General features: G+C 45.0%; 1 protein-coding gene across 2 annotated transcripts in view; it reads left to right on the top strand.

Moving 5' to 3' along the window:
• The first annotated feature begins 6,626 nt into the window (after nt 1–6,626).
• The window catches only part of CEP162 (centrosomal protein 162), a 126,323-nt gene continuing 106,191 nt past the window's right edge, over nt 6,627–26,758 (top strand). Inside the window, exons 1-2 of one of the 2 annotated variants that reach the window (XM_040428719.1) lie at nt 6,627–6,919; nt 9,816–9,951. In XM_040428719.1, the coding sequence (XP_040284653.1) occupies nt 6,860–6,919; nt 9,816–9,951 (196 nt within the window). In that variant the 5' untranslated portion in view covers nt 6,627–6,859. Of the gene's footprint in view, nt 6,920–9,815; nt 9,952–24,068; nt 24,129–26,758 lie in introns of those variants that run through there. The other variant, XM_040428721.1, reaches the window with a different exon arrangement.

Here is a 26,758-nt window from a genome sequence, read left to right as displayed (position 1 = left end):
CAAGGACATCCACACTCAACACAGCAGGCAGCTGAGCTCATTCCACTCACTAGGACATGTATTCTACATACTGATAGACCTGTCACCATTTATACTGAGAGTAGGTACACACATGGGGTAGTGTGGGACCATGGTATGATTTGGCAGAGGAGAGGATTCACGGCAGCAGATGGTAAGGATCATGTCTCACAGGGCAATGCGCTGGCAGATAAGGTGGCGAAACGAGTGGCCAAATGCAACCCCACAGGTTTGTGTAACCATTGGGAGATGCCATGTCTGGCACCTCCAACCCCTGAGATGTTGCAAATACTTACTGATCTTCAGTGGTATGCCACTGAACAGGAACAGCAAGACTGGTGTTATCCAGTATTGCAGAAAAATCCTTAGACAGGATTAGAATTAGTCTGCAAAGAGGGGAAGTTATGCATTCCCCCAACACAGTGCTTCCATCTTAATAGCACATTTCCACGGAGTAGGACATAACAGCATTAAAATCCTTATGGGTAGGCCCTTTCCAACTCCTTGGGCAAGTCACCCCCTAGTGGTACAGGAAGGCGACATAGACCAGATTAGGGAAGACTATGTCACCAAATTGATACAGGTACTTAACAAAACTGAGGACAAAGTTGCTTGTAAGTCTCCCTTTTTTCCACAGGAACCCACCCACCCATACAGGGTGGGGGATGAGATGGTGGTCAAAACACTGAAGAAAAGAAGAGCTCAAGGTGATTATGGCCCACCTACTACCGTGGTTGCAGTAACCAGAACAGCTGTGCTGACTGAACAATCTCCAATTTGAATCCACGCCACCCGAGTGAAGCTTGTGAGAGAAAGAGAGGAGGCAGGAACGGAGGCAGACAGCCTTGGCCTTTAAGGACAGGAGGTACTAACGGGGGCAGACAGCCCTGACCTCCAACGAGGCCCAGAGGTACTAACGGAGGCAGACAGCCTTGACCTCGAAGAAGATACAGAAGGGGTACTAACGGAGGCAGACAGCCTTGACCCCCAACGAGATGATGCAGTCGGGAAATTCCTCGAGATGACTGAAATGTAGTGCCTTGATAATTGCAGTCCCCACCCCAGTAGATGTATGGACAGGGCTCCTACGTTCCCAATCGAATGACACAGATTTGCAGGATCATGATGTTAAATATGGATATGTAAATCCTTATCATGCTCGTTATAACTGTCCTACATATGAGACTCTGCAAAGTAATATGATAGAAATCTAGAAAGTTGTAAAAAGATAGTATCAGAAAAAATATGCAATGTAATATTACAAAAACAGTACCATCCCTAGACAAACATGTACCTCTACCAACAGGATGGGTATTGGCCTGTGGAAATACTAGTCACACATATATACAGGCCAATATTACAGAGGGACCCTGTACAATAGCTAGGTTGACATTAGCAATGATACCACTATTTCCAGCAATGCAGATACGACACACGAGAGACACTTCCCTACAGTTACTAGAAAATTGTGATTATAATGTGAATCTCCTCTCTAGATCAGAATACATAAGTTTAGGTATGTCTTTGGTAGGAGTACCAGGGTTGGCCATATATAACCACAGGACAATATCAAAACTTGCCTGTTGTATGGTAAAACAGATACATGTCACTAGTGCAGTTCTGCAAGATATGCTGCTGGATATACAATCGTATAAAAAGGCTATCTTGCAGAATAGGGCGACTATTGACTATTTATTGCTCCAACATGGTGTAGGATGCTCAGCATTCCAGGGATGTGGTGTTTCAATTCATCAGACCACTCCCGTGGAATAAAAGATAAAATAGGCCAACTAGAGGAGATGAGAAAACATATAAAACAAGATGTTGACCAAGGATGGTGGGACTGGCTTTTTGGCTGGATACCTGACTTTGGTCAAATAAGATATGTTTTAGGAGTGGCACTTGACGTGGTCGCTGCAATAGTGTGTCTCTGCTGTTGTCTGCAGTGTGTGCCCTCCCTTCTTACCATATGTAAAAAAGTGGCCGAAAGAGGGGTACACTCAACATTCCTCTATACTCCGGTAAAGGTAGAAGAGGCAAACACAACCTCAACAGAACCTCAGGATTATACTCCTGAAGGGTATATGAAAAACTAGAAAGGAACAAGCTGAAAAAAAAAAACACATTCTATAGAAATTGTTTTTAAGAGGGGGTTGAAGGATTCTATTACAGTCCCAAACCTATTTTTATATAAGCTTATATTACATTGTGATCTATACGCACGCAGGGACATGTAGCAGGTCAAAGTCCATAGAAAAAGCCATTACTAAGAGGTTTTTGCTTACATGGTATAGATAGCCTTGGACTCTGGTAAAGAGATAAGATAAATGTGTAGCTGGCTAAAAACATGTGTTACTGTTTAACTTAAACATCATGTCATTTAGGACTATATAAGTCTCACGAAATCAATAAATTCTTAGAGTCATTTTGAAACTACACAGCAGTCTGTCTTGCTTCATTATCACTCTCTCTGACGTCAGAAAGAATCAAATCAAGCTGAATACCGAAGTCTTGTACCTGGGGTACAAAATAAGGGAAAGATAAGAATATTTCCTTACAGGATCCAACTTCCAATCAGTTGTTTGAAGTGAGCGCCACAGCCTATACCTAGGCCAGTAACATCACGTTCATAAAGTCCTGTGGCCTAGGTGCCGCTCAGTCACATACAAGTGAATGGGGTTCAGCTGCAATACCAAGCACAGCCCCTATCTAATGAATAGCACTGTGATTGATGACCTGCAAGGAGGCCACAGCCTATTCAAACAGCAGATTGGCAGGGATGCCAGGAGTTGGACCCCCACTGATCACCTATCCTGAGGATAGCTCATCAGTATGTAACCCCCCTCCCCCCATCAACCCTTTTAAAATGGTGTAGAAACTATTGGTATTTTCTGCAAACCTGGTAATAAACTGCAGTTATTTGTCAGTTTAGATCCTTCCCTAGAATGCACTTTTGTGTTTTTTGCACCTGCATTTTTTGTGATAAAACCTCCAGGCCCAGATGTTAGCTGAAGGTCTATGGCATGGCTGGCCAACCTGTGGCTCTCCAGCTGTTGTAAAACTACAACTCCCACTATTCCCTGCTGCAGGCTGATAGCTGTAGGCAGACTGGGCATGCTGGGAGTTGTAGTTTTGCAACAGCTGGAGAGCCGCAGGTTGGCCAGCCCTGGTCTATGGTAAAATATAAAATACCGCACACACGCGGCTTTTTTTCAATAAGATTTTTTTGTCTGTCTTCTTTTCAAAAGCAGCATGCTGGATATCTGGTCAGTTTTTTCAGGTGTTTTCACATTACCTTCTATGTAGGAGAAAAATGTCATGAAGAAAATGCCAGTGGTAAGGCACATTGTATGAAATTGGCAGAAAAAAAAACTAAACCATGCAGGTTGGCGTATTTAGGTGTAAAAAAAAACCAAAAAAAACAAAAAACTTTATGGGTGTAGGAAAGGAGTCTATCAATAATAAGAAAGTAAATTTTCATTCTAGTTTTATTCCAGCTTTATTGTTGTAATAAAAAAAAAATCTAAACTTTATTGTCCAACAGTTTTATTATAAACCATATATTGGAAGACAGAAATATGTTTAAATATAAAACTTAAAGAGCATCTGTCACCTGAGACCATATTTAAAGTAGGCATACCACCTGGTAGAATTGATCACAGTGACTCACCCCTCACGGCCTGTTTCCCAGGGTCAGGGACCCTCACTGTTCGGATGCCTGGCCCTGAAATCTCATGTTTGCACTGTGTAAGCGTTTATGACAGGGGTCAGCAACCTCCGGCACTCCAGCTGTTGTGAAACTACAAATCCCAGCATGCTCTATTCACTTCTATGGGAGTTCTGAGAACAGCCAAGCAAGTGTGGAGTCCCGAAGGTTGCTGAGACCTGGTCTATGATGTCAGTCTGCTCCCAGAAGCATCTTCTCCTTCGGGAGTAAACGGACATCATCAGCGCTTAAAGGGGTTATCCGAGCCTGGAAATGCCCCCTCACATTGATTCTACTTACCTAGCTCCTTGCGCTGTTCCTGGTCTCTGCACAGGCGCTGCTGCCTCTCCCTATGCGCCAATGAAAACATCCGGTGTCGGGGGGGAGCAGTCAGCCAATGGCAGGCGGTGACGGGGACCAGCCTCCCTAGCATCGTAGGTGACGGATGTTTTCATCTGCGCACAGGTAGAAGGGTCAGTGAGGGGACCAGGAGTGGTGCAGGAAGCGGGGTAAGTACAATCAGTGTGAGGGGCCTAGGCATATGGGGGGGGGGGGGGGGGGGGGGGCATTTCCAGGCTCAGATAACCCCTTTAAGGAGTGCAGATCTCAGCAGGGGGAAAGCCTCATGAACCGCACATGCGCCGAAGTCTCACCAGTAGAGATCAGCGAACTTCTGTTTTAAGTTCGGCGTCTAAAGTTCGGCTTCCGGTTAGCGGAGGATACCGATATGGCCATTATTGATTCCGCTACCACGGACCACAACGGAATTCGGAATCCATATCGGGATTCTCCGCTAACCGGAAGCCGAACTTTAGACGCCGAACTTAAAACAGAAGTTCGCTCATCTCTACTCACCAGTGCAAGCATGAGAATTCAGGGCCGGGATTCTAATAGTGAGGATGCTCAACCCTGTGAACCGGACCATACAGGAATAGCAATGGGGGGAGAGGAGGAGGTAAAGTGGTGCTCCAAAGGGCTAGGCCTGCTCCCCAGTGCTCCGAGCACCTCAATTACAAAAGTAAAGATTTTGCTGCAACCATACATCAGATTGCAGTAATAGAGGGCTCATTTAATTAAACTTGATCAACCATATTAGGCAGTATGGCTGCCTTAAAGGGAATCTGTCAGCATGATCTTGGACGTTTATATGCAGCACTACAGACACGGAGTCCAGATCACCATTTTTTTCCTAATGCCCCACATTACCCCACTGTCAGCGCTCAAAACTGCACTGAAATACACAGCCAGGACTGTAATACTAGCTTTAATAAGGCTGACCATAGTGACTAGGGATGAGCGAATTTCATATTTTTGAGTTCGTGTGCAGGGTCGTGTTGTGGTATTTACTGAATTGCGTTATGGATTCCGTTACCAAGGACTATAACGCAATTCCATGCCGGAATGCCTTTAGAGGCAGTCCGTTATTCATTCAGTGACAGATGCTCTTTGACAGTATAAATCTGTAAACTGAAGACACTTTGTAAATTAGTGACATTACTAATATGGGGGAGGGGGACAACGCTGGCATTAATACATTGGGGAGGGAAGCTGGGGCTGCTGTTCAGTGTTACACGTCAGGCACCATCAGATTCACCGACCACTTCTCCAAGTTCCTGCGCAGTTCTGAAACAACGCTGAGTGTTCATAAAACAGGGAGGAAAATAAATTAATTAATAAAGAGAAAACAAAAAAAAAAGTTACACAAACATTAACATCCCTATAAACACAGCTTTAGGCCTCTTTCACACTGGAGTGTGCGGCCCGTTGCCGTTGCAAAATGCGGGCCGCAATACACGAACACAGTCCGTGGGGCAGCCGCAGCGGATCGCGGACCCATTCAGATACGGCCGTTCCGCAAAAAGATAGGACATGTTCTATCTTTTTGCGGAACGGAAGTACGGGACGAAACCCCACGGAAGCACTCCGTAGTGCTTCCGTAGGGTTCCGTTCCGCACGATTCCGCATCTCCGGATTTGCGGACCCATTGAAGTGAATGGGTCCGCTTCCGTGATGCGGAATGCCCACGGAACGGCACCCGTGTATTGCGGATCCTCAAATGCGGTTCCCAATACGGCAACGGCCCGCACACGCCAGTGTAAATGAGGCCTTATACCTAACTGGAGCAACTCCATTTTATGGGCCCCCAACAAAGAGTCCTATTATGCAAAACAGCTCTACCTCCAATGTACAGTCCTATGTCAATAATGTCATTCCCCTCCAACATATAGTCCCAGGTAAATCTCAATGGCCTTGCTTTAGTCCCCTCCAACATACAGTCCCATGTAAATAAAATCATTCCCCTGCCTTCAACATATATATTGCTCCTCTTCCTTCAACACCACCCCCTTAAAATACAGTCCCATGTAGATAGCGTCTCCGCCCTACCTACAGCCCCTCAAATATACAGTCCCATGTAAAAATTACTCCCCTGCCCTTCCAATATACAATCCCAAGTAGAAAAAAAACATTACCCCCTTTCTCCTGCCACTTGCAACATACAGACCCATGTAAAAAAAAGGCATCACATTCCGCCTTCATCCCCTCCAACATACAGTCCCATGTAAAAAAATAAAATAAAAACATCACTCCTCTCTTCATCCCCATGTAAAAAAAAAAAAAAAAACACCACTCCCCTCAGTTCAGCCACCTATTTTAAAAAAAATAAAATAATAAAATAATAATAATAAAAAATAAAAAAGAAGGGCCCACCCACACACCAACCTGCAACACCAGATCCTCTCTCCAAAAATCTTGACGCTCCGACCAGACTCCGCCTTCTCCTATGACATCATCCCTACAAGGAGCAAATCCATTCTAGTCAATACCATGTGACCTCTGTAAGGTCCTTGCAGGGTAAAGGAAAAAGTGATAAGAAACTCGCCAACCGTCTCCTCCGAGCGCTACAGCTTCCAGCCAATCACGTCTCGCGGCTCTTCTTCTTGCTTGTGGGGAGTCTGTGAAGCCCTCGTCGGTGGTTGAGTGGAGACATGTGATTGGATGCTGATAAACTACAGTGGGCGGGAATGCAGGCGGCAGCGACGTGTTGTCCCGGTTACCAGCTCCCAGCCTGTCCCATGGCTTCCTGTGAGATGCGTAGTAGTAGCTGGTCTATAGTGTAGTCTGCCTGCAGGAGCCATGGCTCTCCGGGTGTCTAAGGAGGAGCTGGATGAACAGTTTGAACAGTTCTTAAAAGAGGTAATCCACCGTGTATCCAGTATTACTTTGTGTCATTGTCACTTGTGTCACATGTTCCGCCCCACACAGTATGCCACCTGATGATGTATACATATGGGGGGGTCAGGCACCTCCACCTGCTGTGTACTAACATTATACACCAGTAGTTGCATATTGTGGCGCACATAGTGGTGAGCGAACGTGTGTTTTAAGTTTGGCGTCCAAAGTTCTGGTAATCTAAGAATCCCGTCATGGATTCCGCTACCACGGACCATATCGGCATTCTATGACTCCCCCGCTCCCCACTACACTTTACCATGGCAACCAGGACTTTAGCGTCCCGGCAGCCATGGTAACCATTCAGAAAAAGCTAAACGTCGGATCCGGTAATGCGCCGAAACGACGTTTAGCTTAAGGCCGGATCCGGATCAATGCCTTTCAATGGGCATTAATTCCGGATCCGGCCTTGCGGCAAGTGTTCAGGATTTTTGGCCGGAGCAAAAAGCGCAGCATGCTGCGGTATTTTCTCCGTCCAAAAAACGTTCCGGTCCGGAACTGAAGACATCCTGATGCATCCTGAACGGATTTCTCTCCATTCAGAATGCATTAGGATAATCCTGATCAGGATTCTTCCGGCATAGAGCCCCGATGACGGAACTCTATGCCGGAACCCAACAACGCAAGTGTGAAAGAGCCCTAACACACATTGTAAAAGTCAGGACGGATCCGTTTGGCTCCGCATCGTCAGGCGGACATCAAAACGCTGCAAGCAGGTGTCCGCCTCCAGAGTGGAGACTGAACGGAGGCAAACTGATGCATTCTGAGCGGATCCTCATCCATTCAGAATGCATTGGGGCTGAATTGATCCGTTTTGGGCCGCTTGTGAGAGCCCTGAACGGATCTGACAAGCGGACCCAGAAACGGCAGTGTGAAAGTAGCCTTAGTATTACTACCACATAAGGATTTTCCTACTGCCCCCTTCCCCCACGTTCCTCCTCTGCTGGGGCACATTTTACTGAACTGTTGTTTTTAAGTCTCATTTATCAACCGTTTTTGCGCCTGTTTTGGAGCTATTTGCACCTATTTTGAGTGTTAAGACAAAGGTCCACTCTGCATGCAGTCGTCAGCTAGAATGGTTGTATGCAGAGGGATTCTTCCGGTTCCCTCTGATGCTGTAGCGCTGCCATTGGTGTTGTTCCAGCCAATCACTGGAGTCCCCTGCCTGACCTGGCTAGTTCAGCACCAGTCACCTCCACATGACCCGCCCCCCACTGCAGCGCCATACTGCGCTAGTCCTTAAGTCGCCTCCCTCTGTGCCTTACCTCTACCGGTTAAATTCACTTTTAGGCTACATGCACACAAACGTTGTTTGTTTCCGTGTCCATTCCATTTTTTTTTTTATTTTCTTTTTGCAGATAGGATGCGCACCCGTTACTTTCAATGGGTCCGCAAAAATGCGGTCAGCACACCGTGTGCTCTCCGCATCAGTATGTCCGTTCCGTAGCCCCGCAAAAAAAAAATAGAACATGTCCTATTCTTGTCTGTTTTAGGCATTGTTACAATGAATCCGCCCAAAAAAATAAAAAAATTATGGCATACGGATGTCATCCGTGTGTTTTTTTTTTTTTTTTCCGGATCCGCAATTTGCGGTCCGCAAAACACATACAGTTGTGTGCATGTAGCCTTAGGCTACTTTCACACTAGCGTTCGGGTGTCCGCTCGTGCGCTCCGTTTGAAGGGGCTCACGAGCGGCCCCGAACGCATCCGTCTGGCCCTAATGCATTCTCAGTGGAGGCGGATCCACTGAGAATGCATCCGCCTGCCAGCGCTCAGCCTCCGCTCCGCTCAGTGAGCGGACACCTGAACGCTGCTTGCAGCGTTCGGGTGTCCGCCTGGCCGTCCAGACTTATAATGGAAGTCAATGGGGACGGATCCGCTTGAAGATGACACTATATGGCTCAATCTTCAAGCGGATCCGTTCCCCATTGACTTTCAATGTAAAGTCTGAACGGATCCGCTCAGGCTACTTTCAGACTTAGAAAATTTTCTAAGTAATAATGCAGACGGATCCGTTCTGAACGGATGCAAACGTCTGCATTATCGGAGCGGATCCGTCTGATGAAACATCAGACGGATCCGCTCCGAACGCTAGTGTGAAAGTAGCCTAATTATTTTTTTTTCATCTTTTCACTTTGAGGTCAGTTGTTGCATTTTCTCTACTTACCACTAGAGAGAGCTGTTTGCTTAAATTTGTAGTTATATGAGAATACTTTTATAGACTGTTTAAGACTCATCCGCTTTGTGGCTTCTTTTTATATAGGAAGACGCAATGCTGTGTTGTGTCTGACACATGACTGACACCTGTGGTACCCAGCAGACCCCACTAACTTAAAATAGTTTCCCTCCTGTTCCACCAAGGTACAGCACTATTTTTTAGAATTGGGTAGTCGGTGACTTTACATTATGACCTAATAGGGTCTCAGGGTAGGGATCGTCTGGAAGGTCATCCACATAGCAGAGCTCTAGTTATGAGTGCCAGTTTGGGGATGGAGACTTTATTCTTTTGTCTTCTTGCATACTATGTACACTATGGGGCACATTTATTAAGACCGGCGGTGGTGGTTCCGCTGAAGTTATGAAGAGGCATCCAGCGTCAGTTGTAAATGTAAGACATCTTCCTAGCTAACTTACACTTAAACCATTTTCTACGCCTAAACCAGGCCCGTTCCTTTCTCCGCCCATGCCACGCCCCCTTTATTTAGACTTGGCGTGAGCAGGGCGAAGTCGCAGATAGTGGCGCAATTAACCATTGCGCTACCATGTGCATCTGAAATACGCTTCATTTAGTCGTCTTTCAGAATAGTAAATGACCCCCCCACCCTATATATTTACAGTCTCACTATTTGAATTCCCTTAGTCTCTTTCAGATGACTCATTTGACAGTAACAAAAAATCAGTTGTTCTTGAAAATCTTGGAAAGCCTAAAGTTACAAAAACAAAAAAGAAAACCGCTTCTCCTTGGTGGATCACTGAAGATGACTCTGATGATGGAGGTATGTTAAAGGGAGCTTTTCCGCAGATATTATACTGGTTGAGGGACCAGTATTTAAATTTTTCCATCCATGTGACACAATTAAGGTCATTTATAAACTGGTGTAAAGGAAAAATGGCCTAGTTGTCCAATAACAACCAATCAGATTCCACCTCTCATTTTCCAAAGGAGCTGTCCAAAATGAAAGATGGAATCTGATTGGGTGCTGTGGGTAACTAATCCACTTCTACTTTACACCAGTTTGATAAATGAGGCCAAATAAGTTTGAGAATGCCGAACAACATGGGCTCACATCTGTGGGGCTAATGAAAACATGTACAATTTTCTGATATACTTTCCTCTTAACCCCTTCAAGCGACAGCCTGTTTGGACCAAATGCCGGAGCCCCATTTTTCTAATCTGACATGTGTCACTTTATGTGGTAATAATTTTGTAACACTTTTACTTATCCAAGCCATTCTCGTGACACATTGTACTTCATGATAGTGGTGAATTCGAGTTGATACGTTTTATCTTTATGCATAAAAAAATAAAAAATTGCAGAAAATTTCTTTGCTATTAAGATGAATAGTGATACTTCATAAAATAGTTATTACTTTACATTCCCCATATGTCTACTTTATGTTGACATCATTTTGTAAATGTCATTTTATTTTTTTAGGAAGTTAGAAGGCTTAGGCTAGTTTCACACTAGCGGCAAGGAACTCCGGCAGGCTGTTCCGGTGGGTGAACAGCCTGTCGGATCCGTGCTGCCGCTAGTGCACGCGTGCCCCCAGACTACCGCTCCGGCCCCATTTATGAGGGTGGGCCGGAGTTCCGGCGGCAGCACCACAAACATGCCAAGAGGCAGCCGGAATAAAACTACGACATGTTGTAGTTTTATTCCGGCCACCTCTCGGCATGTTTGCCGTGCTGCCGCCAGAACAGCCTGCCGGAGTTCCTTGCCGCTAGTGTGAAAGCCAAAACTCACTTTTTTAAGGACCCTTTCAGTTATGAAGTCACTTTGTGGAGGCTTACATAGTAGAAACCACCCATAAATGGCCACATTTTAGAAGCTGCACCCCTCAAGTTTTTCAAAACTGACACTACAAACTTTATTAACCCTTTAGGTGTTCCACAAGAATTAAAGCAAAATGGAGGGGAAAATTTTAAAATTTCTATTCTTTGGGGCAGATTATCCATTTAAATCCAATTTTCCTGTAACACATCAAGGGTTAAAAGCCAAATAAACCTCAATATTTATCACCCTGATTCTGTAGTTTACAGAAACCCCACATATGTGGTTGTAATCTGCTGTATGGGCACACAGCAGGGCTCAGAAGGAAAGGAGCGCTAAATTGTTAACGGAGGGCAGATTTTTGCTGGAATGGTTTCCAGGTGTCACGTTTGAAGAGACCCTAGAAAGAGAACCCCAAAATTGACCCCATTTTGGAAACTACCCCCCTTAAAGGGAACCTGTCACCAGGATTTTGTGCATAGAGCTGGGGACATGGGCTGCTAGATGGCCGCTGCAATACCCAGTCCCCATAGCTCTCTGTGCTTTTATTCTGTTAACCACCTCCGGACCGCCGAACGCAGCGACGCGTCCTGGAGGTGGTTGATTCATTCCTCCTGGACGCATGTACGCGTCCTCTCGCGAGACGTGAGATTTCCTGTGAACGCGCGCACACAGGCGCGCGCATTCACAGGATCGGAAGGTAAGCGAGTGGATCTCCAGCCTGCTAGCGGCGATCGTTCGCTGGCAGGCTGGAGAAGCGATTTTTTTTTAACCCCTAACAGGTATATTAGACGCTGTTTTGATAACAACGTCTAATATACCTGCTACCTGGTCCTCTGGTGGTCCCTTTTGCTTGGATCGACCACCAGAGGACACAGGCAGCTCTGTAATAAGTAGCACCAAACACCACTACACTACACCCCCCCCCCCCCGTCACTTATTAACCCCTGATCACCCCATATAGACTCCCTGATCACCCCCCTGTCATTGATCACCCCCTTGTAAGGCTCCATTCAGACGTCCGTATGATTTTTACGGATCCACTGATACATGGATCGGATCCGCAAAACACATACGGACGTCTGAATGGAGCCTTACAGGGGGGTGATCAATGACGGGGGTGATCACCCCATATAGACTTCCTGATCACCCCCCTGTCATTGATCACCCCCCTGTCATTGATCACCCCCCTGTTAGGCTCCATTCAGACGTCCAAATGATTTTTACGGATCCACTGATACATGGATCGGATCCGCAAAACACGTACGGACATCTGAATGGAGCCTTATAGGGGGGTGATCAATGACGGGGGTGATCACCCCATATAGACTCCCTGATCACCCCCTGTCATTGATCACCCCCCTGTAAGGCTCCATTCAGACATTTTTTTGGCCCAAGTTAGCGGAAATTATTTTTTTTTTTTCTTACAAAGTCTTATATTCCACTAACTTGTGTCAAAAAATAAAATCTCACATGAACTCACCATACCCCTCACGGAATCCAAATGCGTAAAATTTTTTAGACATTTATATTCCAGACTTCTTCTCACGCTTTAGGGCCCCTAGAATGCCAGGGCAGTATAAATACCCCACATGTGACCCCATTTCGGAAAGAAGACACCCCAAGGTATTCCGTGAGGGGCATATTGAGTCCATGAAAGATTGAAATTTTTGTCCCAAGTTAGCGGAAAGGGAGACTTTGTGAGAAAAAAAAATAAAAATCAATTTCCGCTAACTTGTGCCAAAAAAAAAAAAATTCTATGAACTCGCCATGCCTCTCATTGAATACCTTGGGGTGTCTTCTTTCCAAAATGGGGTCACATGTGGGGTATTTATACTGCCCTGGCATTTTAGGGGCCCTAAAGCGTGAGAAGAAGTCTGGGATCCAAATGTCAAAAAATGCCCTCATAAAAGGAATGTGGGCCCCTTTGCGCATCTAGGCTGCAAAAAAGTGTCACACATGTGGTATCGCCGTACTCAGGAGAAGTTGGGCAATGTGTTTTGGGGTGTCATTTTACATATACCCATGCTGGGTGAGATAAATATCTTGGTCAAATGCCAACTTTGTATAAAAAATGGGAAAAGTTGTCTTTTGCCGAGATATTTCTCTCACCCAGCATGAGTATATGTAAAAAGACACCCCAAAACACATTGCCCAACTTCTGAATACGGCGATACCACATGTATGACACTTTTTTGCAGCCTAGGTGGGCAAAGGGGCCCACATTCCAAAGAGCACCTTTAGGATTTCACAGGTCATTTACCTACTTGCCACACATTAGGGCCCCTAGAATGCCAGGGCAGTATAACTACCCCACAAGTGACCCCATTTTGGAAAGAAGACACCCCAAGGTATTTCGTGATGGGCATAGTGAGTTCATGGAAGTTTTTATTTTTTGTCACAAGTTAGTGGAATATGAGACTTTGTAAGAAAAAATAAATAAAAAATCATCATTTTCCGCTAACTTGTGACAAAAAATAAAAAATTCTAGGAACTCGCCATGCCCCTCACGGAATACCTTGGGGTGTCTTCTTTCCAAAATGGGGTCACTTGTGGGGTAGTTATACTGCCCTGGCATTCTAGGGGCCCTAATGTGTGGTAAGTAGTTTGAAATCAAAATGTGTAAAAAATGACCTGTGAAATCCTAAAGGTGCTCTTTGGAATGTGGGCCCCTTTGCCCACCTAGGCTGCAAAAAAGTGTCACACGTGGTATCGCCGTACTCAGGAGAAGTTGGGCAATGTGTTTTGGGGTGTCATTTTACATATACCCATGCTGGGTGAGATAAATATCTCGGTCAAATGCCAACTTTGTATAAAAAAATGGGAAAAGTTGTCTTTTGCCGAGATATTTCTCTCACCCAGCATGAGTATATGTAAAATGACACCCCAAAACACATTGCCCAACTTCTCCTGAGTACGGTGATACTAGATGTGTGACACTTTTTTGCAGCCTAGGTGGGCAAAGGGGCCCACATTCCAAAGAGCACCTTTCGGATTTCACCGGCCATTTTTTACAGATTTTGATTTCAAACCACTTCTCACGCATTCGGGCCCCTAAAATGCCAGGGCAGTATAACTACCCCACAAGTGACCCCATTTTGGAAAGAAGACACCCCAAGGTATTTCGTGATGGGCATAGTGCGTTCATGGAAGTTTTTATTTCCATTTCGTCCACCATGACGGCTCTACTATGAGATTGACCCTTGACCTCTGTAGGGGCAGGAACACACAGAGTTTAAAAGGCCACCACCCACACTCACCCTCAGTGTTTCCTGTCCCTACGGGGTCAACCACACAGAGAGCCCTCCTGGTGGAGGTGAAGAAAAAGTTTATTATTTTATAAAATACCTGAGGATTCGTCCTCGTCCCCTGCCCTCCTGCGGTCTGGTCCAAAGCTGGGCAGGGGATTCATATGGAGCCGATCTCGCTTCTGTACCAGGAGCCTGTATCCCTCCCCACAGTGCGGTCCCCCTTCCCTATGTTGAGGAAGCTGACCGCAGGGAAGCAGCATGCTGAACGCCGACAGGAAGCCTCAGCATTACTCTCTGCTCCCGGCGGCTGGAGGCGAAAGGGGCGGAGCTTAGACCGGAAGGGGCGGGGCTTAGATCGGCCGCACGGCAGTGACGTCAGACGCCGGACTGACTACTTTTGGCGGCAGATTCAAACAGGCAGTGGCACCGATCTTCCTCCTGGCGCATACAGCACTAATGTCTGCTCCTGAAGCCCCGGACGCCTCTACAGCCCAGATGGACTCTGAAACTCCCTCGGCTACTCCAACAGTGAGTTCCCCTGTGGGGAAAGACAAAATGATGTATCCTTTTTTGACTTACTTGCTGTTCGTCTAGTGATACCTGGCTGCTCCTCTCTTTTATAGGGAGTTAAAGAGCCCAGAACAAGGTCTAAAGTTCAAAGATGTGCAACTTGTAATAAGAAGCTTCCCGAGAATTATAAAAAGAAGCTCTGCCAGAGCTGCATAAAAGACCTTATAAAAGAGGAGCAGCCGTCAATTTTGTCTGAGGTCAAAACGCTTATTCAGAACGAAATTAAGTCCTCTTTGGCCTCCCTCAGATCAGCCCCGTCTACACCTCCTGCTGCAAAAAAACCTAGATTATCCGCCCCATCCTCCTCTGTTTCGGAGATTATGGACGAGGGGGCCTCCACCTCTGGACAGAATGTGGACTTTGACGTTCTATCAGAGGGGGAGATAATGGAAGATAATAAAAAATATTTCTTTTCTTCCAAGGATATGGAGGAGCTATTGGGAGCTGTCAGAGCAACCATGGGGATTGAGGAGGTGAAAAAACCAAGATCCGTCTTAGATGAGATGTTCGGGGGACTCAGAGCAAAAAAGTTAAAAGTTTTCCCAATGAATGAAAATTTAGGACATGATCTTAGACGAGTGGACTGACCCCGAGAGGAGACTAGGGGTATCTCGGGAATTCAGAAACCGGTTGTTGTTTGATCCAGCGGACGTCAAATTATTTAACGAGACCCCCAAAATTGATATCCAGGTGGCGAAAGTAGTTAAGAAGACTTCCCTCCCATTTGAGGACTCTTCACAACTACAGGACCCAATGGAAAGGAAAGCCGACTCTCTCCTAAAGAAATCCTGGGAGACGGCTATGTTTGGGGTCAAAACCAACATAGCCGCAACATCGGTCGCAAGATCTATGTGTTTTTGGCTTAACGAACTAGAAGAACATATCAAAAACAAGACTCCTAGGGAGGAAATATTGAACTCTATCCCACTCCCCAAATCTGCCACGGCCTTCTTGGCGGATGCCTCGGCGGAATCGGTGAGGTTCGCCGCTAAGGATGCGGCCCTCACCAATTCCGCAAGGAGAGCTTTGTGGATGAAAGCCTGGGGAGGGGATAGAGCATCAAAAGCAAAACTATGCTCCATAGCGTTTTCTGGGGAATACGTTTTTGGACCCGTATTAGACTCTATCCTGGAAAAGGCTGCAGACAAAAAAAAGGGGTTCCCGGAAGAGACCAAAAAGAAGCCCTTTCGTTCCTCCAACTCCCAAACTAGACCCTATAGGGGCAAAGGAAAGGGGGGTAGGTGGAGTTACCAGAAGGGGGGAAAAGGCAGAGGTTTCCTTCTTAACCCCCAAAATAAAGATAAACAATGACGCCAGAGTAGGGGGAAGACTGCAGAATTTTCTGTCCCAGTGGGAGTCCATTACAAAAAATCCATGGGCCCTAAATATAATTCGGGATGGCTACCGGATAGAATTTTCCTCAGTCCCTCCAAAGAGGTTCAAAATAACCTCTCACAGCCCAAAAATAATAGAAAAAATCTGGCAGGGTATCCTGCAACTTATAGACTCAGGCGTTGTGACAGAAGTCCCAAGTACAGAAAGAGGAAGGGGTTATTATTCCAGTCTATTTCTGGTACAAAAACCAGATGGTACCTTCCGCACTATTATAAATCTAAAAGGATTAAACAAAGCGGTCGCATACAGGAAATTCAGGATGGAATCTGTAACATCCATCATTCCCCTGATCAGAACAGGAGACTTCATGACGTCCATAGATTTAAAAGACGCGTACTATCACGTCCCCATAAACAGATCATCGCAAAAATTCCTCAGGTTTGCCCTAGTGGACAGCTCAGGAGTTGTAAGACACTTCCAGTTCACCGTGTTACCCTTTGGAATCTCATCTGCTCCAAGGGTATTCACAAAACTAGTAGTAGAAATGATATCCCCTCTGAGAGCAGAAGGGATAAAAATTTTCCCATACTTGGACGACTTTCTGGTCCTGGGACCCTCGGAGCAGGAGACAACCAGCATTACCAGAGACCTGATGCACAGGTTTTCAGACCTGGGGTGGGTAATAAACATGAAAAAATCAAGTTTAGTCCCCTCAACCAAAATGAAATTTCTGGGGGTAATACTGGACTCGGTCTCCCAGGTGACATCCCTACCTCGGGAAAAAGTTACGTCGTTTATGGAAAAAACACAAAAATTCCGAAGTCAATCCCAGTGCTCCATTCGCAATGCCATGAGCCTCCTAGGCACAATGACCTCCTGCATAACAGCGGTGTCTTGGTCTCAGGCCCACACCAGGATTCTCCAATCTTGGATCCTGAGAATTTGGGACAAGAGACAGTGCTCTCTAGAGAAAAAAATCCCCATCCCGAGTCAGGTAAAAACAGATTTAAAATGGTGGATGAAAGAGGAAAACCTGCAAAAGGATGTACCCTGGGTAAAAGATCCGGAGATTCAAATAAACACGGATGCAAGTGGTACAGGATGGGGAGCAAAAATAGGCTCGATAAATTACCAGGGCACTTGGTCGGACGCCATGAAAAAATGTTCCTCAAATCACAGAGAATTGAGGGCGATTTGGGAGGTGCTGAAGGTGTCACAGGACAGGGTCTCCGGAAAACACCTAAAAATCCTCTCGGACAACGTAACAGCCGTAGCATACCTGAAACATCAGGGGGGCACACGATCATCAGGCTTAAAGGAATTGGCGGAAAAAATATTCTCCTGGGCGGAAAAGAACGTTCTATCCATCACTGCTATCCATCTAAAGGGTACAGAAAACATACAGGCGGATTTTCTCAGCAGAGTAACCATAGATCTGGGGGAATGGGCCCTAAACTCAATCGTATTCGAGCAGATTACCAGGAGGTGGGGGACCCCCAAGATAGACCTGTTTGCATCAAAAAAGAACGCAAAGGTCCATCCCTTTTGCTCCCTAAACCCAAGAGACAACCCTTGGGCGACAGACGCATTTTCAGTCAGGTGGTCTTGGGATCTAGCCTATGCCTTCCCCCCTTGGCCATTAATACCCAGGGTGCTGCAGAAAATAATATCGGACCCAGTAACAGTAATACTGGTTGTCCCGTACTGGACAAAAAGGAATTGGTTCCCAGTGTTAAAAGAACTAGCTCTGGAAGAACCCTGGATAATCCCCCACGGGAGGACATTATCTCTCAGGGTCCAATTCTTCACCAGAATCCAGGTCTTTTCAGACTATCGGTCTGGATCCTGAACGCGAAATCCTAAAAAGCAGAGGGATATCAGAGAAAGTCATAAACACCCTTAAGTCCAGCAGGAAAGAAGTTACTTCTGCAATATATCTTAAGATATGGAAAAAATATTGTAGTTGGCTTGGCCAGACTCCTCCCGTAAACTCTTCTCCCAATATTAAAAAAGTGCTAGACTTCCTCCAACGAGGGTTAGATCTGGGCCTTAGACCAAGTACTCTCAAAGTACAGATCTCTGCTTTGGGGGCTTGTTATGATACGGACCTGGCCAGTCACAGGTGGATAAGGAGGTTCATAAAAGCTGCCTCAAGATTGAGACCTTCCCTAACCCCTAGGACGCCTCAATGGGATCTAAACTTGGTCCTAAAAAACCTTACGAATTCGCCTTTTTCTCCTACGCAGGATATATCTCTCAAACACCTATCTTTAAAAGCAGCCTTCCTAGTGGCAATCACTTCAGCCAGACGTCTGGGTGAAATCCAGGCGCTGTCCTGCAGGGAACCATACCTCACGATCTTCCCGGACAGAATAGTTTTACGTTTAGATCCAGGTTTTCTCCCAAAAGTGGTGTCGGACTTTCACAGAGACCAAGAGATCATCCTTCCATCTTTTCCCAAGGACGACCCATCACAAGATCAGTTCCAGCTCCTGGACGTCCGGGATACCATCATACAATACCTGGACTTAACAAAAGAATTTAGGAAAGATGATAACCTTTTCGTTCAGTATGGGGGTCCAAACAGGGGGAAAAAGGCATCCAAAGCCACGATCGGAAGATGGATCAGATCTACTATTATTTGCTGCTACCAGAAGTCGGGTCTAGATAGCCCCACGAATATAAAAGCTCACTCTACAAGAGCTATGGCGTCTTCATGGGCAGAAAGAGGAGGTGTCTCCCTTGACAGGATTTGTAAAGCAGCCACCTGGTCGAATATAAGTACTTTTATCAAACATTACCGGATTAATGTGTCAGCTTCTGCGGATTTAACCTTCGGTCAGAAGGTTCTACAAGCAGTTACCCACCCTGTTTAATAATCTGGTAGTTCTCATAGTAGAGCCGTCATGGTGGACGAAATGGAAAGACCGTAATTAGACTTACCGGTAATTCTGTTTCCTTGAGTCCACCATGACGGCCCAGATTTCCCCCCCTGAGATTTAAGGAGGGGTTGAGTATGAATTAATACTCAAAAAAAAAATAAAAAAAAATATATATATATATATATATATATATATATATATATATATTATATAAAAAAAAAAAAATGTATATATTCATATACTTGCCTAGGTTAAGGCTACACCCACTTGGTAATTTGGAAAGCACTGAGGGTGAGTGTGGGTGGTGGCCTTTTAAACTCTGTGTGTTCCTGCCCCTACAGAGGTCAAGGGTCAATCTCATAGTAGAGCCGTCATGGTGGACTCAAGGAAACAGAATTACCGGTAAGTCTAATTACGGTCTTTTTTGTCACAAGTTAGTGGAATATGAGACTTTGTAAGAAAAAATAAATAAAAAATCATCATTTTCCGCTAACTTGTGACAAAAAATAAAAAGTTCTAGGAACTCACTATGCCCATCAGCGAATACCTTAGGGTGTCTACTTTCCGAAATGGGGTCATTTGTGGGGTTTTTCTACTGTCTGGGCATTGTAGAACCTCAGGAAACATGACAGGTGCTCAGAAAGTCAGAGCTGCTTCAAAAAGCGGAAATTCACATTTTTGTACCATAGTTTGTAAACGCTATAACTTTTACCCAAACCATTTTTTTTTTTACCCAAACATTTTTTTTTTATCAAAGACATGTAGAACAATAAATTTAGAGAAAAAGGTATATATGGATGTCGTTTTTTTTTGCAAAATTTTACAACTGAAAGTGAAAAATGTCATTTTTTTTGCAAAAAAATCGTTAAATTTCGATTAATAACAAAAAAAGTAAAAATGTCAGCAGCAATGAAATACCACCAAATGAAAGCTCTATTAGTGAGAAGAAAAGGAGGTAAAATTAATTTGGGTGGTAAGTTGCATGACCGAGCAATAAACCGTGAAACTAGTGTAGTGCAGAAGTGTAAAAAGTGGCCTGGTCATTAAGGGTGTTTAAGGGCTCTTTCACACCTGCGTTATTGTCTTCCGGCATAGAGTTCCGTCGTCGGGGCTCTATGCCGGAAGAATCCTGATCAGGATTATCCTAATGCATTCTGAATGGAGAGTAATCCGTTCAGGATGCATCAGGATGTCTTCAGTTCCGGTACGGAACGTTTGTTGGCCGGAGAAAATACTGCAGCATGCTGCGCTTTTTGCTCCGGCCAAAAATCCGGAACACTTGCCGCAAGGCCGGATCCGGAATTAATGCCCATTGGAAGGCATTGATCCGGATCCGGCCTTAAGCTAAACGTCGTTTCGGCGCATTGCCGGAGCCGACATTTAGCTTTTTCAGAGTGGTTACCATGGCTGCCGGGACGCTAAAGTCCTGACAGCCATGGTAAGTGTAGTGGGGAGCGGGGGAGCAGTGTACTTACCGTCCGTGCGGCTCCCCGGGCGCTCCAGAGTGACGTCAGGGCGCCCCAAGCGCATGGATCACGTGATCGCATGGATCACGTCATCCATGCGCATGGGGCGCTCTGACGTCATTCTGGAGCGCCCCGGGAGCCGCACGGACTGTAAGTATACTGCTCCCCCGCTCCCCGCTCCTACTATGGCAACCAGGACTTTAATAGCGTCCTGGGTGCCATAGTAACACTGAAAGCATTTGGAAGACGGTTCCATCTTCAAATGCTTTCAGTACACTTGCGTTTTTCCGGATCCGGAGTGTAATTCCGGCAAGTGGAGTACATGCCGGATCCGGACAACGCAAGTGTGAAAGAGCCCTAAGCTAAGGGGGCTGAGGTGGTTAAAAAACCGTTTTGATCCATATGCAAATGAACCTGATATGAGTCCTGTGTCCGGAGATGAGTCCAATTTTCTGAGCGCAGCACCGCCCCGCGTCCTCCGAATCTCCTCCTTGCTGGCTGACGTCACAGAGCTGGAGCGCCGAAATTTCGCCATGCGCGAGCTAGCGCATGCGCAGTGTCGGCATCATGCGCAGTGTCGGCATCATTCATTCTACGCATGCGCTAGCTCGCGTATCGCAAGATTTCGGCGCTCCAGCTCTGTGACGTCAGCCAGCAAGGAGGAGATTCGGAGGACGCGGGGCGGTGCTGGGCTCCTTTCCGCTGGACTCATCTCCGGACACAGGACTCGTATCAGGTTCATTTGCATATGGATCAAAAAGTTTTTTTAACACAATAAAAGCACAGAGAGCTATGGGGACTGGGTATTGCAGATGTGCTAGCGGCCATCTAGAAGCCCATGTCCCCAGCTCTATGCACAAAATCCTGGTGACAGGTTCCCTTTAAGGAATAAATTTAGTGGTGAAGTGAATGCTTTGACTCAACAAGCGTTTCATAGAATTTAGAAACAGATGAAAAAATTACCTTTTATTTCCAATATAAAGTTGCTTTAGACCCAAATTTTTCATTTTCACAAGGTGTAACAGGAGAAAATGCACCCCACAATTTGTTATGCATTTTTTCCTGAATACGGCAACACCGCATACGTGGTCATAAACCACTGTTTGGGGGACACGGCAGCATTCAGAAGGGAAGGAGCGGCCTCGGGATTTTCTAACCTGTAATTTGCTGAAATTTGTTTAGGGTCTTTACCATTTGTATTTTTTCATCAATGTAGCTGTGTGGGGACTTGTTTTTTGCGGGACGGGCTGTAGTTTTTATTGGTATCATTTTGAGGTACATATACCTTTGATCACTTTTGAATACCATTTTTTGTGGAGATGATATGGGCAAAAATGGCAATTCTGTCAGTGTTTTTTATTATTTTTATGGGGCTCCTCTTGTGGTAAATATTATTTTATTATTATTCTGTGGGTTGATAGTTATGGCGATACTAAATTTATGTAGTTTTTTTTAAACTCAGTTTAGTGTTAAAAATAAATTATATTTTGCATCGTCATATAAGTCCATAACTTTTTATTTTTATTTTTTTCACCAATGTAGCTGCGAGGGGGCTTGTTTTTTGCGTGATGGGCTGTAGTTTTTATTGGTATCATTTTGGGGTACCGATGTCTTTTTGATCACTTGTTTTTTTTTTTTTGTGGACGTAAGGTGACAAAAACAACAATTTCCATCCTTTTTTTTTTTTTTCTACCTAATTTTTTACGCTGTTCACCGCACGGGATTAGTAATATGATACTTTTATAGATCAGGTCGTTACGGACGCGGCGATACCAATTATGTTTTTTTATTTTTTTTTTTTTTTTTTTTTTTTATTACATAAATGAACGGATATGAGAAGACTATTTTTATTTAAATTTGTATTTATTTATTTTATTTTTTTCGGAAACATCCGAAGTCAATTCGCATAAAACTTTGTTTCAATACTGTATGGAGCGAGCGCTCCGTACAGTATTAGAATGTATTGGCACCGATGAGCCGTAGTTATTACTTTGTGAAGTCTCGCGAGACTTCGCATAATACCTTCAGAAATTTGATTTATACTGTAAAAAAACATTTGCCAAACTCTGGTTCGGTTCCAAGTATTGAAATGAAGTTTAATGCGAATAGACTTCGGATGTTTCATCCAAAGTCGATTCGCTCATGCCTAATCAAGACCCATCTGGATCTTGAATATCCAGTGGGCCTGATGGCTATAAAGTGCATTGCAATAATAATCTATTGCAATGCACTGTATAGTGTCTATTACAGTTACATCTGATCAGCCTTAGGTACATGGCAGCCCGGACACCTTTGTAAGGCGTCCGGTTGCCATGGCAACCATCACTCTCCGCTGATGGCAGTGGCTCTGTTTCTGAGCCGCTGCCATCAGACTGAGGCCGGCTGGCAGGAGGCAATGGGGGCATCTGGGGGACATTATGGGGGCAATTCAATTACTAGGGACACTGGGGTCATTATATCAATGGGGGCACAGTGGCAGTCATGCCTGGTTTCAGGCTGTGAACTCCAGCATGGAGATCAGCCTGAAACCTGCATTTTTTACACTAAAGCGCTCCGAATGGTTTGTCTCTGCAGACTAACCAATCGGAGTGCTTGCCAGCAAGGGACCACTCTGATTGTCGGCTTCCCCGGTGTCTCTGCTCTTGGGGAGACTCCAGCACTCTGACACTTTATAGTGTCACAGCCCCGGTAAGCAGTTTGGACATGACTGTACATCCAAATGCCGTAAATTACTTGCAATTTGGACATGCAGTAATTTCCAAATTCGTGAAGGGGTTAAAGGGATTATCAAGCTTGTTTTTTTTTTTTTCTTTTCTTTTTTTTCAAAAACATACATAACAGGTCTGCAACCTGTTGCTCTTCCCCAGCTCCCTTCACTGGTCATCACTTCCCTGTCTGTCTGTCATCTTCCGTATGGACAGAGTCACATGTGCCAGTGCAGCCAATGACTGGCCTCAGCAACACATCATTACTGGGTGGGGTTTCCTTCACCTGTAAAGGGGCTGACCACTATATCTTATTAGCTGTATATGTGCTGGGAACAACACACACATGCTGGTAGTAACAGGCGTTAATATACTGTACCATCAGCGCTGGTTTAATACTCCTAATTCATGTTTATTAGCTGGTCCTCTTACCTGCTTGCTGGCGCTGTGGTCCCAAAATTGCCGCTGATGGAGGATCGTGTGACCATTTGCTTACCCTGTGAATGGACAGGGGAACTAGAACATGCGCAGTCCATCCATAGTGTAAGTGAATTTAGGCCTCTGATGGACCAGACTGGTCATTGATCCTCCATCGGTGGCCATTTTGCGAACACAGTGCCAAAAAGCAGGTAAGAGGGCTTGCTAATAAACACGAATTAGCCATATTAAGCCATTGTGCATCGGCACCAAAGGCCTAATAACGCCTGTTACTAGCTGCATGTTTGTATGTACTCCCAGCACATGTACAGTAGTAATATACAGTGGCCGCCATCTTTATTCAACTTTCTGTCTATCTTCATCTTTTTACTTACTTGGCTTTCTTTTTGTTATCTTACTTTCTGTCTTTTGTTCTTTAAGCACATCAACCAAGATCATATTTAAAAAAGAAGAAGCAAAAGAGCCAGGTGATGGCAGACAGAGATCATTCTGGATTGGATGATAGAGAGAGATCTGCTCCAGGCTTCCAGACTGGTACTTTTATTTAGGGCTAGTGCATTAATAGTAGACATTCCAAGGACCTGTCTCCACCAAGTGCAGTGCAATCTGCAGGCGGCATGTTAGCGAGCAGGCCCTCTTTAAAGGGAACCTGTTAGCAGGTCCATGCCGCTCTGGAAGAATTGTCCACTGAGTGACTGGCTGGCTTCTACCTTCCCAGCTCGGCTTGATGGACAGGTCTCTTCCTATAGGGAGTTACTATAGAGTAGTGGCCTGCAGGGTGAATGCATCCATTGTTTAACTCGCTGTCTATATTCAGAGAACCAGAAAGTAGTGCAAAATAAGCATAAAGATTATATCAGAAAGTATAGTTTTTATTTATCAAAAGATTACACATTTTAAAATTACAGCAATTGCATCATAACTTGATGAGCGTCAAACTAGTGGATGTAGAGGAGAATGCCGACGCTAGATCACACACATTTGCTACATGTGAAGCTTAGTATTCCTTGTATTTTGCACAAATACATGAAAAAAAAATAATTCTGTACTGCTCTGTAAACCCGGGAGCAGTCAGAATTCAATAATCTGCTAAATCGTGTGACACAATACTTAAAGGTGTTTTCCAGGATTTTTAATTAGCCCCCATAGCACATGGTACCTGTTGAAAGAATCATACTCGCCCAGTCCCCACTGCTCCATTCCGGTGACCTATCTCTGTTTGGCAAACTCCTGGTCCCTTGCTTGTTTGCTTCCATCTGGGGTATAGACAACAGGGGCAGACCAGCCATAGACCCTTCAGGGAATGTTCCTGGTGGGCCGATGTCCCGTGCCCTCCTCACTGCTGCTGGCTAGGTACATACAACTGGGGGAACTATAGGGCTCCTTATAAGAGGAAGTCCAGGCAGCATGTAAAAGTATGGCTGGCTTGGTGCTTGGGCCCACATCTCACCTCCTAAGGGTCCATTCACATGTCCGTAGAATGTGTCCGCATCCGTTCCGCAATTATGCGGAACTGGTGCGGACCCGTTCATTCTCTATGGGGCCGGAAGAGATGGAGACATCACACAGTGTGCTGTCCGCATCCGTGTTTCTGGAGCAGCTCTGAAAAATAAAATAAAGCATGTCCTATTCTTGTCCGCGATAGGCATTTCTATGGGGGTGCCGGCTGAGTGTATTGCGGATCCACAATGCACTACGGACGTCTGAATGGAGCCTAAGCTCCTGTTTCATTAGAGACAACTGGAGAAGGAGGACAGAACATGGCAGCAGATGGTATTCTGTGCTGCACTATGGTATTACTGATCCTGCCAACATCAACTTGTGCTGCCCAGCCTTCTGTCCGTTTGGATCCACCTACAACATCTGGGCCTAATATATATATATATATATATATATATATATATATATATAATTTTTTTTTTTTTTCCCAGGGCCACTTTAAGTTTCCAAGGTCATGTGCTGATAATCAGTGGTGATGTGTCCCCAAGCAGAGGAACTAGAATATCACCAAATTAAACCAGATCAGTTTGTAGCTCACAAGTATGATTCTTTCATTAGGTACCACAATCTACTGGGGCTAATTAAAAAAAAAAAGCTCTGATATCTAGGGAACGTGGGATCCAGGATTAGGTATTGCTTTCTTTCGCCTTTTTCCTCTTATTTTGCACATTTAATAACTCTCTCTTATGTTATTCCATAATCAGATTTCCTCCTGATCTTTCTTTTTCCTATCCTGTCATATTTCCTGCCCCTTACCATACACTAGAACAGAGTCCCCGTAGTTCATCTCTTAACAGGATACTGGATAAATCCATGAAATTGGAAAACTATTACAAGTCAAAACAGAAATTCGGCTTTGATGAACAAGAGGACTCTCTTTCTTCTGACAGTTCTGAAAGCCCTAATGGTAAAATATCACTTCATGTATTCGATATTGTTGCAGAAGTACATTTTACAGTATATAAAATGGATAATGTAGTTTTATGATTGGAATCACTGATCGCAATGGCATGACAAGGTTTAGTAAAATAAAGGGTAAGTAATTTTCTCATTTGAAGTTCATAGGGCCCCATAGCAAAATTTAGTCTGGCTTCACCCAGTTTTCCATTACACATGCAGCAAACACTCTCGGGCAACGCGTCAGATTTCTGCCAATTTTTTTAAATTTTTATTAAGCACAAGAAATTTGAATTTAAACTACCGGTAACTTTTTTTATTAAAAAAAGTCCCCCACCTTGACCACTTTATTTGACTGCTATGTTAGGAAAATTAGAATAGGTCCTTCATAAATATGACACTCATTTGGAGCACCTTATTTTTCTATGTATTTCTTCCAAGCAACTGACAAAGTACATAGATAAATCTGCTTCCTTTCTATTAGCAAAGCTGGTTGCCTGCAGCCACCACTAGGGGCAGCTCGGCGCATACAAATTTAACCCCTTAAAGACCCTGCCATATTTCACCTTAATGGGGTTATCCCATCTTAGACAATGGGGGCATATCGCTAGGATATGCCCCCATTGTCTGATAGGTGCGTTTCCACCTATGGGACCCGCACCTACAAGGAGAACAGAGCCGGGGAGAGTTGTGGCTGGAGGACCCCGGATTTCCCGGGGTCCGTCCACCACCAGGCGCAGCTCCCCGCCTCTCCCATTGAAGTGAAT

The sequence above is a fragment of the Bufo bufo genome, chromosome 4 (genome assembly GCF_905171765.1).
Source record: "Bufo bufo chromosome 4, aBufBuf1.1, whole genome shotgun sequence".
Classification (NCBI taxonomy): Eukaryota; Metazoa; Chordata; class Amphibia; order Anura; family Bufonidae; genus Bufo; species Bufo bufo.
This window is presented reverse-complemented; position numbering and strand designations above follow the sequence as displayed.